We start from the raw sequence: 19208 nt of genomic DNA on the forward strand, positions 1-19208 counted from the left end.
GCAGCCTGTGCCTGCTTCAGGCTGCTGTAATTAACTTTGTCATCACGCTGGCGTTAGTCACAAACATAAAATATTCAAGCCGGAAGGAAGCGGAGAATCCAGAGTGTTAGAACAGGGACCTTGGAGATTGTCCTCACCCCTTTCCTTGCTCTTGCATGTGAGGAAACTTGCCAGTGGCGAGGTCCTGTGGGAGTAAGAACCTTGGTTAAGGGTACTTACCTTCTGAGGGATATGAGGCTCAGTTGCTTTTGTTACTTTGGGTTGTAACTTCTTTATCTATAAAATTGGGAGAACAAGTCTTCTCTTCCCTTCCCTCCCTCTGGGCAGACCTGAAATAAAAGTGTGAATTGTTTTTATAAAGGGCAAAGTGCTGATGAAATTTCAAGCTATTATTATTTTTATTGTACTATTCTATCTAGTACTTTAAGTCTAGTTTGCTAGATTACTAATCCAATACTTTAGTCCTCAAGGCCTCATTATATAAAATCCAGCTCTTTAAACTATGGCTTATGACTCCATATGAGGTCATGTGGGGGTTGTGAAATTATAGTTTATTATCAGTAAGTATTTGATTTGCTTGCCTATTTATGTATCTGTCTACCTGGGGTGATGTAAAAATTTCTTGGACAAAAAGTGGTTGTTAGTGGAAAAGTTTAAGAAGCTCTGGTGTTAAGGCATGCATCATGAAATTAAAATTTGAGGGAGGGTCTAATAGTCTGTTTTTTCCCCCTCTCCTTTCTGAAGAGCCATTTAGGGAATGTATTGGTGGATATGAAGCTCATCGACATAAAAGACACGCTACCTGTAGGCTTCATCCCAATTCAGGAGACTGTGGACACACGTAAGTCATTCTTTAGTACTGCTTGTCACATGTTTTAAAGTTTTCTATCTCTAGGAATGATTATAACTGCTTTCCTTTTAGCTTTCTTTTTGAAAATGTTTTAGGAGTTTTATTGTGGGCCCAGAAATATGCCTCCTTATATGTGGCAAAAAGAATCATAGAATTTTAGAGTTGGGTTTAAGGTTGAAAAGGAATTTAGAATATAGAATGTTAGAGCTTGAAGGGACGTGAGTACTAGAGGAGAATCTTAGAACATGGAATATTTGAATGTAGAATGATAGAGTTGGACAAAGCTTAGAAATCTAATCCAATTTACTAATTTTATAAATGAGGAAACTTAGGTCCATCGAGGTGAAGTGTCTAGAACTAAGGTCAGAAATTTAGCCAAATCTAAGACTCCAACCATTTAGTCTTCTGAATTAAAGGTCAGCATTCTATTAAGTGGCTTAAGTCCTAGAATAAGGAAAGGCTGAGTTTAAATTTAGCCCTAACTGCTTACTGTGTGATCTTGGGCGACCATTTAACCTCAGTTTGCTTCATTCCATTGGAAAAGGAAATGGCAAACAATTCCAGCATCTTTATCAAGAAAACTCCATGGACAGCATGGATGTATTTTGTATGATCTGTAGAGTCATGGAGAATCAGATTTGACTGAATAAGAACAATTCTATTATATATCATAGTTTTTCCATTCTTGCCTCCAAGGAATTGTATGTTGAGTGTTCTGGCTCATGCCACATAAATAAAAAGAGTTTTTCTGTCTTAGAAGGGTGATCCTCAAGTATGACCATTGCATGGAAGAAATGGTTTTTAAAGTTTTATCTTTAGGAAGTGTGTTCCTGATCAAGCTTTCCTTGTGCCAGAATTTGGCATAGGATCCAGATGGAAAAGAAAAAAAAATCAAAATCTTAGAAACAGAAATAGCTTCCTGCTTTTTGACTTCCAAAGCAAGAATGGTCTGTTTCACTGAATCTCCACTTCCTCTGGACTTGTAGTTTATCTAAAGCCAAGGCTGCCTCAGACTGTAGCATGAGAAAAGCAGTGTTCCTGGCTCCAGTAACCTGGGGAAAGATGGGCTCAGAACACTTTGCCTTCTGAAAACAGTAAGGCAATCTCCATCCCAGCAGCAATTTAGAGAGATAGATGTGGAATAGTTATACAGAACACAGTTGTGGATTTGGTGGGAATAAGTCACCTCAGCAGTTTGGGGAAAACTCAATAGAAGAACAGTAGGGACTCTATCTTAAAGGAGGTATTTGTCTATGGTATGGAGATTGACCATTAGACTTCATCAAAAAGAGGTCTGTGTCAGAGTAAGAATACATAGAACTAGGATCCAACAAAATAAACTGAGAACAAAAACTATGCTAACTACATGTGCTCTTTATTAGGTATAAAAAGGATCTTCAGGAATAGCATTATGAATATCAATTATCATACAGTCCTGCATCAAATTGTGAGATTATAAAATGACATAGATCCTAGATGCCATCATTTAGTCCAAGGATTCTAAACTTGGGGTTCACATCTGCCTTCCCTGTCATGGATCGATGCAAGCAGTCTGTGATGGATGGGAAAGAAGATTACTAGTTTGTGCTTGCATTTTTGTTTTTCTTCCCAGGTTATTTTTACCTTCTGAATCCAACTCTTCCTGTGCAACAAGAGAACTGTTCGGTTCTGCACACATATATTGTATCTAGGATATACTGTGACATATTTAACATGTAAAGGACTGCTTGCCATCTGGGGGACGGGGTGGAGGGAGGGAGGGGAAAAATCGGAGCAGAAGTGAGTGCAAGGGATAATGTTGTAAAAATTACCCAGGCATGGGTTCTGTCAATAAAAAGTTATTAAAAATAAAAAAAGATTACTAGTTTGTTTCAGTATGATTGTATTTCTTTTGTGATATTATGCATATGAAAATATTATTCTGAGAAGGGATCCATGACTTCAAAAAAGATTAAAAATCCCTGATCTAAGCAAAGCCTCTCATTTTGAAGGTGAGAGAACTGAGGTCTAGAAAGGGGCAACAATTTGATCAAGATTACATGGATAGTGATAGAACTGAGATGTGCCAGCACCTGTCAGCTGAATCCCAGCCCAGTGCTCTTTCTGTTCCGCCCTGCTGGTTGCCCTGTGCCAGTTAGGTGGCATAGTAGAGAAAGCTCTGGGCCTGGAATCAGGAAGATCAGATACTTACTGTGAGACCTTGGGCATGTCACTCAACAAATTTTGCTTCAGTTTTCTCATTTGTTAAATGGGGATAATTGCATCTACCTCCCAGCATTGTTGTGAATATCAAATGACAGAATATTGCTCAAGTGTTTAATGTGGTGCCTGGCACATAGTAGGTTGCTTAATTCTGTTCTCTTACCCACCTCTCTAAATTTGATTTGGGCTAAATATAAATTTATTGTGATTTGTTTTGAATATTTGCTTATTTCAAAGATAATCTGATTTCCTTGGTATGGGGCTATCTCCTCAGACATTCAACATGATCTATTATTTAATGTTTGTTGTAAAAAAAAATCAAACTGGCAGTAAGTTTTCTGGGAATGAGTCTCTTTGTATGTACTTGTCCTGATGGCAGATATACAATCTGTTATTGGGCCCATCCTAAATACTTCCCAGATTAGTTCTACCTGCTGAAGCTTGTGCTTCATCATCATTACTTTGAAGACCCAATCTTCTCTCCACCATTCCCATGTATCAGCCAAAGTTTGGATATTTGTGCCTAGTCAGATGTGCCTAATCTAAGGAGGCAAATTATATATATGGAACAAAATATGTAAGTATCTCTTCTCTCTTCCCTTTCTACTCTCTCCCCCGAATAGAACAGCTTATAATTTATTGACTGACCACAATGATAATACAGTCATTGGAAAGATGGAAGAATCAGAAGAATGCCTATTTTAGATTTGATTTGGCCAACAAGGAAGGATTGTTTGTGAGGGGAGAATTGATAGAAACCTTGAAGAAGATGACTACTCGGCCTTAGAATTTATGATAAAGGAGAGAAAATTTGGAAATTCTCTTACACACATTTTAGATTTGGGATTTAGATTTCAAAGGATTTGAGGAAAGAAAGAAAAATTCTGTTTTTCCCCCAGAAAGAGAAACCTATAAGGAGTGGGCATCTTGTGATGGGATCAATTTCCATGACTTGTCAATTTAAAAAGTAGAGGGTTTATGCAATGAGATGAAGCAATAGAAAGAAGCAGCTAGTTATTAAATACCTGGTGATTAAATTTCAGAGAACTGGACTGATTTAAGTTCCATACCTTATCCCAAGATTATAGTACTACTAATAACAAAAATAGCCAACATTTGTATTCTGCTTTAAGGTTTGCAAATCACTTTACATGTGGCATTTCATTTGATCCTCACCATCCTGTGAAGTTAGTGTTATTATTTTCCCTGTTTATAGTTTCTGGGGCAGAATTTTAACTCAAGTTCTCCTGACTTTAGTTTCTATGCAGTGCCTACTAAACTATCTTGCTGCCTGGAGATGAAGCGCAGCCAGAAGACACTCTGCAGGCATTTTTCTCTAAGTTCCCCAAAGTACAGGTTCTTTAGCACTTTTAGCTGCTTAAGTAGGCTCAAAATCATTAAAGGAAGAGCTCAGGACCATCTAATGTGATGGTGTGTGATTTATCTAATTTTTTATTTAAATTTTCTTAGTCCTTCCAGACAGACTCTATTAAAATCCCCATTGTGACTACTCCAGAACTTTTCTCTCTTCCAGCCCACTCCACCAGCAGATTACACATTAGAAATAGAAGCTATTTGCCTTGAGCTCCCTTCTTCCCTGTTCGATACCTTAAAACCCCATATTTATCACCTTATATTTTCTCTTCTCTTTTGCTCCTATCTCCAAGGAAATGATGAACCTTCTGTTAAGACCAGGAGCTCTCTCTCTGTTCTTGATTCCATCCCTTCTATCTCCATCAGAGTCTTGTTCCTTCAGTGTCCCCCTCTGCTCATCTTTAATATCTCCTCATCTACTGGCTCCTTGAAAATTTCCTGTAAACTTGTACAAGCTTGAACTAAGTTTAGTTGTGAGGAAACGTGTCTTCTAAGGAGGGGGTTTTTAGGCTTTCTTAAGCTCTGACTCTTTATGTCTCTACCCTGGAGCTCTAGAGAGAGAATCAGTTAAAACTTATTTCTAGGATACTTCCCAAAAGGGTGAGATAAAATCCAGTCTAGGATAGGTATTGACTTCCTTTACACAAAAGAAGTGCTTAACACAAAAGACCCACAAACATACATTAACAAAGACTTAAAACAAACAGCAGTAATAATTTATAGCCACTGTTATGTCCTCCCCAGAGGCTGATACTTAAAACATCAAAAACGTGATGCATTTTGTTGGACTGCTGTATCAGCTTTTCACTTCAGCTCTTCTTTGTCTGAACAGCTCCTTCCAGCTCCTTATCTTATGGGAAGTCAGGCTGTGGATCAGTCCCTCTTTTTGCCTATGGCCATCATTTCAGAAAAGTACCATAGTAGTTACTAGATGCTCCTTGGAAAGGGTAGCCAGCAGTGGCTGAAGGCACAGCAGCCCTGGCCTCTCAAACTCATGGAGTAACCTCCGAGGCTAGAAGCAGCCATCCCGGGCTCGCTGCTCAGGCAGCATGACCTGCACAAGGGCTTGGAAATCCAGTCTTCGGTTTTCTCGGCCATGTACTAGAAGCCACCATGCTTCCAGTGGGAGAAGAGTGGCTCCTCTTCCCACCATCCCAGGAGGGACATAATTAGCAGGTCTAGAGGATGAGGAGCTTAGTCTCCAGTCTACCAGCTTTGCTTCAACCTCTTCACTCTTCAGCTCTCTTGGGAAATTGAGTAAATCTATGGTTTACTATACCATCCCAGAGCAAAAAATCTTTTGGTTTTGAGTCACATGCATTCTCTAAAGTGAAGTATCATTTTGTTTTTGTATTTTTAGTACTTAAAATAATACCTTACACATGGTAGATTCTTAGTAAGTTCTTGTGAATTGGAGGGACCTAAGCAGTTTTCATGGAAGAGGTGATATTTGAGATGGCTTTTTTAAAGAGAGAGGATTTTGATATTTCATTGAGTTTTTATCTCAATGCCTTTTTAATATTTAATGTATTTAGAAGGAAAACATCTCTTTTTTGAAGTTTGGATAGACAAGGCCAAGAAACATGCATAGTCACTGAATCTCAGAGTTAGAAGAACCCCAGAAGCCATCTGAAGCTGTAATAACAATCATCTTTTAAAATCCCCAAACTAGATGTCATCTACTCTTTATTGGAAAACTTCAAGTGAGTTAGAACTTAGGGCTTGCCAAGGCAGATCATTGCATTGTGTGATAGCTCTAATTGTTAGGAAGGTTTTCCTTGAGATATTATTTTTGTGGATTACAAAGATTATAAGATATTTTTGGAGGCAGTCCACATAGTCCAATTATAGTGGAAAGAATATTGCTTGAAATGAATCATTGTTTTATGTGACTTTTTTTTTTGTTATAGTATTTGTAATGGGTTTGCCCATATGCCAGTAAAGACTCAGAATTCTTTTCAAGTAGTGCAACCATTCCCAGATTGAGTGTATTAAGGAAGATGGTGTTGTAGATAAGAATGTATTAGATAGCTTCAGAAGGCCTGAGTTTTAATCCCATTCAGAGTGGCTGAATGAATTCCAGAGAAGCTGAATTTGAATCCGAGTTTGGCAATGATCTGTGTAACCTCTGACTTCCTTGGGCCTGAATTTCTTCACCTATTAAAAGAAAGGATTAGACTAGATGATTTCTATTACCCCTTCTAATTATAAATCCAGTGGTCTTATAGGAACTGACTGTTGACTTCTTAGAAGTACATTGATTCTGCTCTGGAAGTGATAATTTGTTAGATCACTGTCATGAAATCTGAAAGCTCCAACTGATGTAGCCTGATTGGATTAGCTTATCTACTGATAGGAAGATCCCCAAGGGAGAGAAGAATCTCTATGCATCATTGGGGCAAAACCAAATTATTTCTTGATCAGTTTTATGGATAGGGCCTGGCCTGCAGTATCAAGTTTCAGAGTCTTGCCTTGTTATCTTCTCTTTTCATCTGAGCAAGAATTAATTAGGTATCTCAAGTGTACAGAAAAGTATTTTATATTGATAAAAATGTGTCTCTCATTCAAACTTTGTGCCCAAATCTTCACATAGTTCTCTATAAACAGTAGGTATTTAATCCTTTCCAAATAAAAGAATGAATGGATATATGTATTGTTGCTATGAGAGATATGAAGGAAATAAACAATGCCCCTCAAGTAGCTTACAGCAGTGTGTGTGTGTGTGTGTGTGTGTGTGCACACGCGTGCATGTGCATGCAGGGTTTGAACCTGGCTCCTTTGACTCCTAATTTGGTGCCCTTTCTACTGTAGCATAGAGCTGTTTTAATAGATGCTAGAGATCATCTAATCCAAATTTGTCCTGCTGCCTGTGTTTGTAGGGGCATCTGCTAAGAGTGATTTCAGATATAAAAACCATTCTTAGCTTGTGGACATACAAAAACAGATAGTGAGTCAGATCGGCCATAGTTGGGTCATGGTTTGTCAACTTCTGATTTAGTCCAATCTTTTTATTTTTTTTTTTAGAAGGGGAAATTGATGCCCAGAGAAAGGAAATGATGGTAACAGCTTGTGTTTCTGTGAGTGTGTTAGGGTTCATACCACACGTTCCTCATGCCAACCCTCACCACTTAAATCTCTGAAAGTAAAAACTGCACTAAGACTGAAACCGCAAGGGCTTTCCTCTCTGCTTTGTTGAGATAGACACAGAAATCGGCGAGATCCCCTTCTCCGTGGCTAACTTTACTTTGCTCATGACCTCTGTAAGGGAGGGGTGCTTACGCTGCATTAGTGGCCCGAGCCACAGTCTGTGCACATGCCTGCTCGTGTGCTCTGCAACTTCTCATCCGTATCCTCCCACACATCTGCTGTGAGGGTCCATCTACCGGGCTTGGTGGTGGTCCTGTTGGACACTGCATGGATGTCACTGAAGTATGGGAGCTTTCCAGTGTTTTGTAGCTTTTGTAGTATGTGTCTGTCTCCCGCACACATACACACACATTTCCCTCAGGCAGGTGTCTGGCAGATAAGATCCTTTGCCTTACTTTTACAACTTAATTATTTGTAAGGTCTATTTATGCTCAACATGAACTTTTTTTATTCCCCTTCTATGGAACCTTAGCTTTCAGGAACTGCTGCAGTGTTCTGGCTCTATCATGAGAAGAATATTTGTAGTGGTGGCATATATTTTATTTTAAAGATAAGGAAATTGGGAGGAAAAAAAGTGAATTTTTTGACCATAGTTAATAATTCAGAGCTGAGATTTAGATCCAGGTCTCTAATACCTTTGTGTACTACATCATTCGACCTCTGTAGGAAGTTAGAAAAGGGAAGGATCAGTGTGAGTCAGAGCAATTCTGGGAAGGCTTCATCAATTATGTGGAACTTGGAAATACAGAAAGAATTGTGGAAGGATTTGGTTGAAGGGCATACATACATTGAGCAGAGGTGAGAACAAACACAACCCGTTCAGAGGGCAATTAGAAATAACAGGATGAAAACATTTAGAGTCAGATTTTGGTTTTTGGTAGGAAGATCATGTTATTTGGCCATTAAAATGGAATTTTAGGTAGTAGGACATCCAATTAGAAGTGACCAATGGTTTGAGCCACATATGTAAATGTGTTTCTCCTTAATTTTCTTTTTCATTAATGAATTTAATAATTCTCAACAGACATAAATATGTTTTATTATACAAAAAGGAACAAGAGACTTGTATTAGAAACTGTAAACCTTTTATAAAAAAAGCTTGTTTTTTAAGTTACATCAAAAAAGTAGTTGCAGAGCTGCTCTATTTATGTTCTCTTCTGTACTTTTTCTTCAGTGCATTCAAAATATGTTTTATTGATGCCATTTTCTGTAAATCTTCATTAACTTCACTAAATTCTCTCTCTGATTAGAAACTCTCTGTTATAAAAAATAATGTAGTCCACAAAGCAAACCAATATTGTAGTCCTGTTTGCGAATTCTTATCCCTTTCCCACAGATCTTCAGACTATTATTTCCCTATCCAAAGGTAAGAAGTATATTTTCTTGTCTTTTGAAGAATTTACTTTTCTTCATTTGCTATTGCCATCACATAAATTTTCTTTTGATCCTGCTTATTTTAGTACATACAAGTCTTTCCATGTGTCTCTGAAACTATTATTCATATTTATGGCACTATAATATTCAGCTATATTAATATACTATAATTTGTTCAACCATTCTCCAATTGATGGACACACATTTTTCTTCTGGTTTTTTGCTTCTACAAAAAGTATACATTTCCCCCCTCTATCTTTGATTTCCTGGGGTTATATATGATAGTATTAGAGGGTAAAAGGACAAGTATAGTTTAATGATTTTTTTTGGGGGGGGATAGTTTTAAATGCTTTTCTAGAACATTGGAATCAGTCCATTCATTCCCTGAACATGGGATTTGTCCTATTTCTACTTTGCCCATAGAGCCAAGTTGAAAAATAAATAGCAGTCTTAACTTATGCATGATGGCCTGTGGGGTATTTGAACACAGTTCTCAGGTTCTCTCAGTCTTCTCTTTTTCCAATTGAAATATCCCTAGTTACTTCAGCCAATTCAATCTTACATGACATAAAATTAAGAATCTTCTCCATCTTGATTGCTCTTCTCTGGATGCCCTCCCATTTACTAGTTGGAGGACGAAAAGGGAAAGCCAGAAGCAAACAGTATTCTGGATGTGGTCTAACCAGAACAGAGTTCCAGGAATACTCACTTTCCTAATTACAGTTACTATGCCTTTCTTCAGGCAGCCCAAGATCACATTTATGTTTGGAGCACTGTTGACTCATGCTGTTGCTTCAAAAGTCTGCTAAGATGCCTTCCTAGTTCTTTCACAGATAACCAGCTTTCTATTAAATCCTTCCCCATTCTGTGCTTGTAAGACTGATTTTTAAAAAAATAATTCAAATGTAAGACTTTATTTCTTGTTGAACAATTTACTTATAATTGAACCCTGATAATTGGGAACCAGACATGTTGTTCATGACTCATGAGATACTTATTGAGGCAATCGTGCATCCACAGTACCTCCACTTTGGTTTGGGCTTGCAGCAGTGCAGTAGCTGACTTTGGTTCCATGTTTGTTCTTGTGGAAGGCATTTGACAACTCTGTACTAAAAGGCATGGGAGCAAGCACATGGCCTTGTGTCACTGGTCGCTGGGAGAGCTCCAGAGCATTGCCCATTGTTCAGAACCCAGGCAGGCAGGCATGAAGTTGATGTACTGTGCTGATGAACTTCTCTGGGCAGCTGAACCCTCATGAGTGACAGTTCCAAAGGCCTTGCTCAGATCTGCAAATATTGTATCAGACTTCTGTTCTGTTCCTGGGATTTTTCCTGGAATTGTTGGGTGATAAACAGCATATTTACAGTTCTTCAGCGCCTTCTGAAGCCATGCTGACTTTCAGGTAGATGACCTTTTTCTAGATGAGGGATCCACCTATTAAGGAGGATGTTGGCAAGAATCTTGCCAGCAGTACCAAGAGAGAGGACCCCCTGTGATTGTCACAGGACAGTCTATTCCCTTTACCTTTATAAAGGAGGACAATGGAGACACCCTTGAACTCCTGTGCCATAACTTCCTCTTGCCATATTATCTGGAAAGTTTCAGTCAGCTTTTGTATGAGCAATGGACCCTGCACCTTGTTAATCTCAACTGGAATAGAATCAGCACCCAGTGCTTTCCCACATGAAAGTAGTCCAATGGCATTCAAAACCTTGTCTTCAGTTGGAACTTCAGGTAGGGAGTGATTTGAGGTGAATGGTCTGTTGAGAACTCCATGGAAGTGTTCAATCCATCTCTCCAGGAGCAGCTCCTTATCCCTAATCAGTGTAGCCCACCAGCACTGAGTAGTTGAGATGCGCCGAGGTCTTTGGCCCATAAATAGCTATCAGTGCATCATAAAAACGCTTTGGAGTGTTGATGTCAGCATAAAACTGAATCTCACCTGCCTTTTTACTAACTTTTTTTTCCCCCCCTGAGCCAACTGGGGCTAAGTGACTTGCCCAGGGTCACACAGCTAGGAAGTGTTAAGTGTCTGAGGCCAGATTTGAACTCAGGTCCTCCTGACTTCAGGGATGGTGCTCTATGCCCTGTACCAAATAGCTGCCCCATTTTTTAAAAACTAATTTTGGCCTAACAATTAACACCTGGAAAACATTGGTCCTCCAGCCACTCCACACTATCCATCGGTGGAACCATCGTGGTGAAGTTGTGAGGTAGTGGCCTTACCTTGGCAGAATACTTTCCAAGAATGTCCACATTGATCATGAGACTTACACATGCATTGCCAGAGTTGGCTCAGTGTTTGGGAGGCTCAGAAAGTGTGAGAGAGGTATTAGACTGATACCAAACTGAAGGTCTACAGGGCCATTGTGCTGACCTCATTGTCATATGCCTGTGAAACCTGGACCATCTAACAGCGCCATGCCAGGAACCTGAACATCTTCTATTGGGATTGTCCTAGGAAGATTCTGAAGATCACCCGGCAGGATAAAGTTCCGAAGGTTCTTTCTCAAACTAAAGTGCCGAGCGTTCCAACTCTGCTGCGGACAGCACAGCTCTGCTGGGCTGGCCACACTGTTCCAATGCCAAATGTGCGCTTTCCAAAAAATGTTATTTTATGGAGGACTCACACAGGGCGAGCACTCACGAGGTGGTCAGAAAAAGTGATGCAAGGCCTCTCTCAAGGCGCCTCTCTTTTTTAATTTAATTTTTTTTATTTACAAGATATATGCATGAGTAATTTTTCAGCATTGACCCTTGCAAAACTTCTGTTCCAACTTTTCTCCTCCTTCCCCCCATCCCCTCCCCCAGATAGCAGGTAGTGCCATATATATATTAAGTTAAAATATATGTTAAATACAATATATGTATACATATTTATACAATTACCTTGTTGCACAGGAAAGATCAGATTTAGAAAGAAAGTAAAAATAACCTGAGAAGAAAAAAACAAAAATGCAAGCAAACAATACAGAAAGAGTGGAAATGCTACGTTGTGGTTCATACTCATTTTCAAGGCCTCTCTTAAGAACTTAGAATCTATCGTATGACACGGGAGACACTGGCACAGAACCGCCCCACATGGCGTGCCCTCATCAGAGAGGTGCTCTGTGAGCAAAGCAGAATGGAACTAACCCAGAAGAAATGTGAAACACCCAAAGTTAGAGAAGCTAGCCGAAATGTTCACATTCCTGTCTGACCTGTGGCTGAGCATTCTGAGCTCATACTGGTCTCATCAGCCGCTGTGGGACACACTGTAACTTAACTCTAACATGGGATGTCATTTTGGTCCTCTTTGAGAAGGAAGGACAACCAATTACCAACTGAGGTGATAAACTGGGCCTGCGGAGGAAGCTCCGGGGGCCAGACCAGCTCAGCATTCCTTTCCGTTAGGCATCCTCTGCCTGACTTCTCATCTGTCACCTCCCCTTTCTTTCCGTGTGTGTAATCATGGAATAAAGACCACTTCTCTGATGGCAGGTCAGGTGTTCAAATTTTTTAAGATTTTCTTTTAAACTTGAGGGCCACTGAAACATTTCTAAAAGTTCACATAGCAAAGTAGAAGGCAGGTCAGAAAAAAGCATGGATAAGTAGATCAGTTGTGAAAGAAATATGCTGAACATACATACATACATACATGTATACATTTTAAAAGTGAACAGTATAAAAAAAGATTCGCTTCTGCAGAAATAGTCCTTTTTTGTCTTCTATTTGGTGTGTAGAAGTGCTCATTTTGGGAGCTTTCAATTGAGAATTTTAAAATTTTCTACCTCTCTACATCTTAGTAGGTTAATTAAAATTTTTTTTTCTAAATTCATTTTTTAAAAAATGGCCTAAAATAAGATTTTAGAATTGGAAAAAAACCTTGCATGGTTTTTGTATGTCATGGACCCCTGTAGTAATTTCATGAAAATTTTGGACCCCTTTTCAGAATGATTTTAAATGTATAAAATAAAATAAATATTATAAAGAAAACATTATATTGAAATGCATTTGTTTATGAAAAGAAAATAAGTTGATTGTCCCTCCCCCCCAGTTTAAGAATCTGTGGCTTGATCTAACCATTTAACTTCATAGAAAAATAAACTAAGGCCTAAAGAGAGATTGAGTGGCTTATCCAATATGTAATAGGCAGCAAACCAGAATTCAGACCTATGGGCCTTATAAACATCTGACTCTAAACCAAAGGGTCTTTTCTAATGATGAGATTCTTCATACTTTGCTAGACTGGTCTTTATAGCAAACAAACATACAGTCTATTGCCAGACCAGATCTGAAGCCTTTCCAAGTTGATAGGACCTACAAGCATATCTGTGTTTCACTAGCACAGCTTTGAAGAACCCAGGATTATCTCTCTACCACAGAATTAAATGGAGGACAGGCAATATATCATAGATAAAAGGAAAATTTAAGGTTTAATTCAGATGTTAAAAGGTTGATTTTGTGGATGCTGGCTTAGCTTAAGTACTTTCATTTTGAAAACTGTTCTTCATTAGGTGACCTAGGTTGTTTGTGTCCAGGAAGATGGTACCTAATTATAGAAACCAGATTTATCTAAATAACTCTTGGATATTCCTGAAGTACCTGTTTTTGCAACAGCTAATGCTTTTTCTCTCCTTTAAAAAATCACAGTGTCCTAAATTGAAAAATCTGAAGCAAATTGTGCATCTAGAACTGGAAGGGACCTTAATAACTATCCAGGTCAAACCTCTCATTTTTACAGATGGAAGAAATTAAGGCCTTTGGAGGTTGTGACTTATCCAAGGTCACATAGATATTAAATGTTAGAATCAGGATTTGAGTCCAGGTCTATTGATTCCAGAGGCCCAGGGCTTTTCTGCTGGTACCACATGACCTTTCCAATTTTATCAGCTGGTGGCAATCCAGCCTTCACTTAAAGGACTCCTGAAAGAGATGTATCAAAACACAGGTGGACTGCATGCCAAACCAAGCAATTGACAAAATAAATAGAAATACAATAAAACAGACTAAGTCAATATGTGGCCTACAGAGATACTTACGGGTTGGGACCCATCCCCCTCTCTCTATTTAAGTTTGATACCACTGATATAGAAGATTGTAGTTTCTCAAAACAACCAGATAATCCTTTTAGTCAGTATATAGGTCCAGATCTTCAGGGATGACTGTTCAGTACCCAAATAATATGCCAGAGTTTTGTTAAATTAGGCAAGAGGAAAAAAAATAAAAGAAGAATCCTGTAATTAATTTAAAATGTAGTTGTTGTAATCCATATAGCACTTAAAAAATGGAAAGCTGTTTGTTTTAGTAAAGTAATGTGTACTTTCTCAGTGTTCATTAGCACGACTGAACACATTTCTATTGACTATTTATAATATGTTTACTTAAAATTAGTCCTGCTTATGCATATGTAATTAGTGGCTCCATCTCCTAATCCGAATTCACTGCAGATGGAGACATTGAGCAAAGAGCAGCAATACATGAAGACATAAAACATCTGGATTTTATTTTTTAAGTTTTAGGAAAGGTCTTGGCTTATTCATCTCTTCAAAGGCTTGAACTCCCTAGCCAACATCCTATAACTATGGCATAGGTTTAATTTTTATTTTTTAATAATGCCCATAAATTCTAATATTTGATATTTAAAAATAAATGTTTTATTAATGCTTTAAATGTATATTGCTGTCACTTCCTAATTATGCCCCTATGTAAATGGCACATTCTCTTCTAACCCATAAAATATTGTTATTTTGTGGTTATATTGTGAACTCCTTGGCTATGTTAGACAGTGTTTGCTTAATTCTGTACCGATAGGTAACTTCCCCTGTGCCAAGAGAGTTTAGTCCTCTGAAATCAAGACTGGTCATTCTATTGGTCAGTCTAGATTTTTTTTAGTGTTTTCATTGACATTGCTGTGATTGTTTTATAGATTATTTCATTTCTACTTACTTGGCTCATAGATTTAGAATTGGAGCTACTTAAAGGCCATCTAGTACAATACCCTAATTTTACAGATGAAAAGACTGAGGACCAGAGGGTTAAATGACTTCTCCAAGATCACACAGCAGATAGTAAGTGGTCAAACCAGGATTGAAACGACGTCCTTTAACTCCAGATCTAGGTGACTTTCCACTGTACCATGCTGCCAAAATGTCTTTGAATTCTTCATATTTATCTTTTCTTACTACACAATAATAGTCCATTATATATTTTTGTAATATAAGTTTAGTCATTCTCTCATTAATAAGCATCCTCTATAATTATAGGTTTGTAAAGTATAGCTATCAACATTTTTCTCTATATGGATAGCTGCATGATTCTGGACAGTGTGGTTTTCTCACTTGTAAAATTAGCAGGTTTGACTTGATGGTTTCTAAGATGCTTTCCAGATCTGTTGTTATTTGTCCTTCATTCTCAAAGAGGACCAGGACATCAGGGAGGGAATACCAGGACATGCAAGTGAATTGAATATAGGTGAGGGAAGTTATGCAGGGTCACCAGCCTCACCTTCCCCTCCAGAGCATCTGGGTCCAGTAGATCAGGATGACTGGAGGGGGAATGCAGAGGAAACCTGGGCCTTTTATAAGCTAAGGTCTTCAACAGATTGACCAGTATACAGACAAGGGAATTTAAGGTAATTTAAAGAAGGGAAGAAGATTAATAATTAAGACATAAAAAATGGATTGGGCCATGACCAGAGATGGTGGGTCCCACTACTTCAGGGAACATTCAAGCAAGGCAGATGTCTATTTCCAGATTTAAATCTATGACTGTAGGTTTCTATTCTTAGTTCTTTTCATGTTCCCTTTTCAGCTCTGCTCCTTTGAATTCCTAGCTTTCTTACATACCACCTTTTCTAGCAGTCTTTTATCAAGATCTATTATATGTACTTCTTAAAATATTTTGGTCAGATGCTTTCTTTTTTGTTAGATTTGCTGAGGTCTGAAAAGAACATACTGAATTCTTTTAATGAATGGTGTATTTTTTTCCTGATCACTTTTACTTGTAGTTCATCTGATTTTTCCTTTAAGTATTTCTGCTATTCAGCTTAGTACATACATTTAAATTTTATATTGTTTCATGTTTTAAGGTGCCTTTAAGCATGATGTTGTTTTATTGCTTTTCACTCTTAACCATGCCTACTGTTGCTGTTTTCTTATCTCTGCTTGTTATCCCTGCTTTTTCTGATTGAGCTGAAACACAATAGATTCTGTTCAAACCCCTCATTTTGACTCTGCATGAATCTTTATGCTTTAAAAATGTTTCTTACAAAGAACAAATTGTGGGGTAGTGTCATCTGATCAATTTTAGCACCCTTTTCACCTTTTCATGCCATTCATTTTCAAAATAGTGATCGTTTGGTTTGCTTTCTTCTCTGTTATATGTTATTATGTTGTTTCCTCTCTTTTTTCTTCTCTGCTCCTTCTATTAAAAGAAAAAAGAAAAGTGAGGGAAAAGAGAAGTAAATTATCTCTAGTCCTCTGGAGCTGAACAGTTTGATCTCAGTCCTCTCTTCGCTCACTTCATCCAAATTCAGATTACTTGCACTTGCCTTTCCTTTCTCTTATTTTCCTTTTCATCATCAGCTCTCTAGTTAAAAATACTTTGCTTTCCTGCTTTGTCCCTGCCCTGCTCTCTTCTAAATGCTTCTTCTCCTCCTCTAAATCAGTTTTTATTTACTTTATTCTCTCTATACTATGCTGCTTCCTTCAACTTCTCCTGCCCTGCTTCCTTCTAAGCCCATACCCAATTGTGTAATCTTTTGTCTTACTCCTGTTATGAAAACAGTAAACTCTTCCTCTCCCTAGGGCATTCTTCCATTCCTTTACCCTTACCACTTTCTTAAAACAAAACACTTTTAAAACAAAAAACTTTTTTTGTTCTTTCCTCCATTCTTGGAGAAAGTGGACTTCTGAAAGAACTACAGTTGTTTGTCTCCCTTTCAAGATCATCATTTATTCTTTTAGCTTTTTCCATGGTCTAGGACCAAGGCCTCAAAACACAAAAACTCATGCACCAGCAGCAGAGCAGAATTCCTCAGCCCTAATACAGTATTTTTACACCCTCTGTCTTCCTCATGCTCATGGCAGCAGGACTACCCAAACCCATCATGTGCTGACTAAAGTACTTAACTGGATCCTCCAAACCTAGTCAGGAGAGAGAGACAGAGAGAATAGAGAGAGAGAAAAGGAGGGAGGGAGGGAGAGAAGGGGGGAGAGAGAAAGAGAGAGAAAGAGAGAGAGAGAGAGAGAGAGAGAGAGAGAGAGAGAGAGAGAGAGAGAGGAGACGAGACAGAGAGACGGAAACAGAGACAGAGAGAGGAGAGAGGGGGGTAAGAGAGAGACAGACAGAGAAGGACACAGAGAGAGAGACAGAGAAGGAGATAGAGAGAGAGAGACAGAAACAGAGACAGAGAGAGGAGAGAGGGGGATAAGAGAGACAGACAGAGACAGAGAAACAGAAGAAGAGAAAGGGGGAAGAGAAACAGAGAGATAGAAACAGACAGATAGGAGGGGAGAGACAGAGACAGAAAGACAGACACAGACACAGACAGAGACAGACAGATGAGGAGAGAGAGAGAGGAGAGAGAGAGAGAGAGAGAAAGAGAATAGAAGAGAAGAGAGAGAAACAGATAGAAAGAGAGAGAGACAAAGAGAAGGGGAGCCAGAGACAGAAACAGACAGACAGGGAGAGAAGGAGCGGGGGAGAGAAACAGACAGAGACAGAATCAGACAGAGATGGAGAAGGAGAGAGAGAACAACAGAGAGAGGGGGAAAGAGAGAGAACGAGAACAGAGAGAGGGGGAAAGACAGAGAAACAGAGAGAGGAGAGAGAAGGAGAGAGCGAGAGAAACAGAAGGAGAGAGAGAAACAGAGAGACAGAGACATAAACAGAAAGAGACGGAGAAAGAGGGGGGAGAGAGAGAGACAAACAGAGAAAGACAGAAGGAGAGAGAGAGAGAGAGAGAGAGAGAGAAAGAGAGAGAGAGAGAGAACAGAGAGAGGGAACAGAGAGAGGGAAAGAGAGAAACAGAGAGAACGAGAACACAGAGGGGGAGAGACAGAGAGACAGAAACAGAGAGAGAAGGAGAGAGAGAGATAGAATAGAGAGACCAACACAGAGAGACAGACTCAGAGACACAGAGAGACAAGAGAGACAGAAAGAGAGGGAAGAAGGGGAAGAGACAGAGAGACACAGAGACAGGAAAGAGAGAGGGAGAAAGGAAGGGAGAGAGGGAGAGAGACAGATGGAAGAAGAGAGAGAGACAGAGAGACAGAAACAGAGGGAAGAAAGGAGAGAACAAGAGAGGGAAGAAGGGAGAGAGACAGAGACAGGGAAAAAGGGAGAGAGAGAGATAGGAGAAAGAGAGACAGAGAGAGAGAAAGAGAGAGACAGAAAGACGGGGGGGGGAGAGGGAAGGAGGGAAGACAGACAGACACACACACACACACACACACACAAATGGTGGGGAGAGTGGGGGAAGAGGAGGAAGAGAGAGCTTATGTGACAATGTGACATTGCATTAGTTCTTAAAGATACCAGTATCACCTGGTACTAATTCTAGCCTCCCCTTCCCCCCCAGATCACTTGGACTGAGGCTAAGGCTGGTGAAATATTAATTTGCCTGTGGAGGAGGGAACTGATATATTTTGAAATTCCATTCACTAGGAAATGTCTATCAAAGGAGAGGGAATCAGAAAGTGAGCAATGGGAGAAAAGAAAAATGGGGGAAAGGCTTTGAAATGACCAAAGATCTAAGGAAGAAAAACCTCAAAGATCTTGACCATAAATAGATAAAATAACACATTTAATAGCAGAAAGAAATATAGCCTCGAAATCATATAAAAGATTTCAGGGATCTAGAAATATGTATCACAAAGGAAAATAAATCAGCACTTGTTGAATCCGAGAAGTCAGTGGATTCCCAAATGAGCATGGAAGTATAAGATATTCCTGAATGATTTAAAAGGGAAATAATAGTTAGGAAAGCAATTCATGGCTTTTTTAATAAAAACAATTGGAAGAATAGAAAATTTTGGCTCCATAATAGTTTAGTCTCGCCAAAGAAATAAAAGAAAGGATCTGGAATTCAGATACATGGAAGTAAAGGACCTGGAGGCTTTGGAGTTTGACAATCACATTTCCTACTGAATTGAATTTAAGGTGTCTTTCAAGTTTGGGATTTTATCTTCTTTTTATACTTTGGTCCCAATAATTCTGGGCAATTTTGTTCTTTAACTTTTTCAAATATGGTATCTAGGATTTTTGTACGGTTGGTCCC

General features: G+C 38.9%; 1 protein-coding gene across 2 annotated transcripts in view; it reads left to right on the forward strand.

The window, feature by feature from the left end:
- MVB12B (multivesicular body subunit 12B) overlaps positions 1-19208 on the forward strand; it is a 290278-nt gene that overhangs the window by 82045 nt on the left and 189025 nt on the right. For both annotated transcript variants that reach the window (XM_051979657.1, XM_051979656.1), the window contains exon 4: positions 745-841. In XM_051979657.1, the coding sequence (XP_051835617.1) occupies positions 745-841 (97 nt within the window). The remainder of the gene's footprint in view (positions 1-744; positions 842-19208) is intronic.

This window comes from Antechinus flavipes, chromosome 2 (assembly GCF_016432865.1).
Source record: "Antechinus flavipes isolate AdamAnt ecotype Samford, QLD, Australia chromosome 2, AdamAnt_v2, whole genome shotgun sequence".
NCBI lineage: Eukaryota > Metazoa > Chordata > Mammalia > Dasyuromorphia > Dasyuridae > Antechinus > Antechinus flavipes.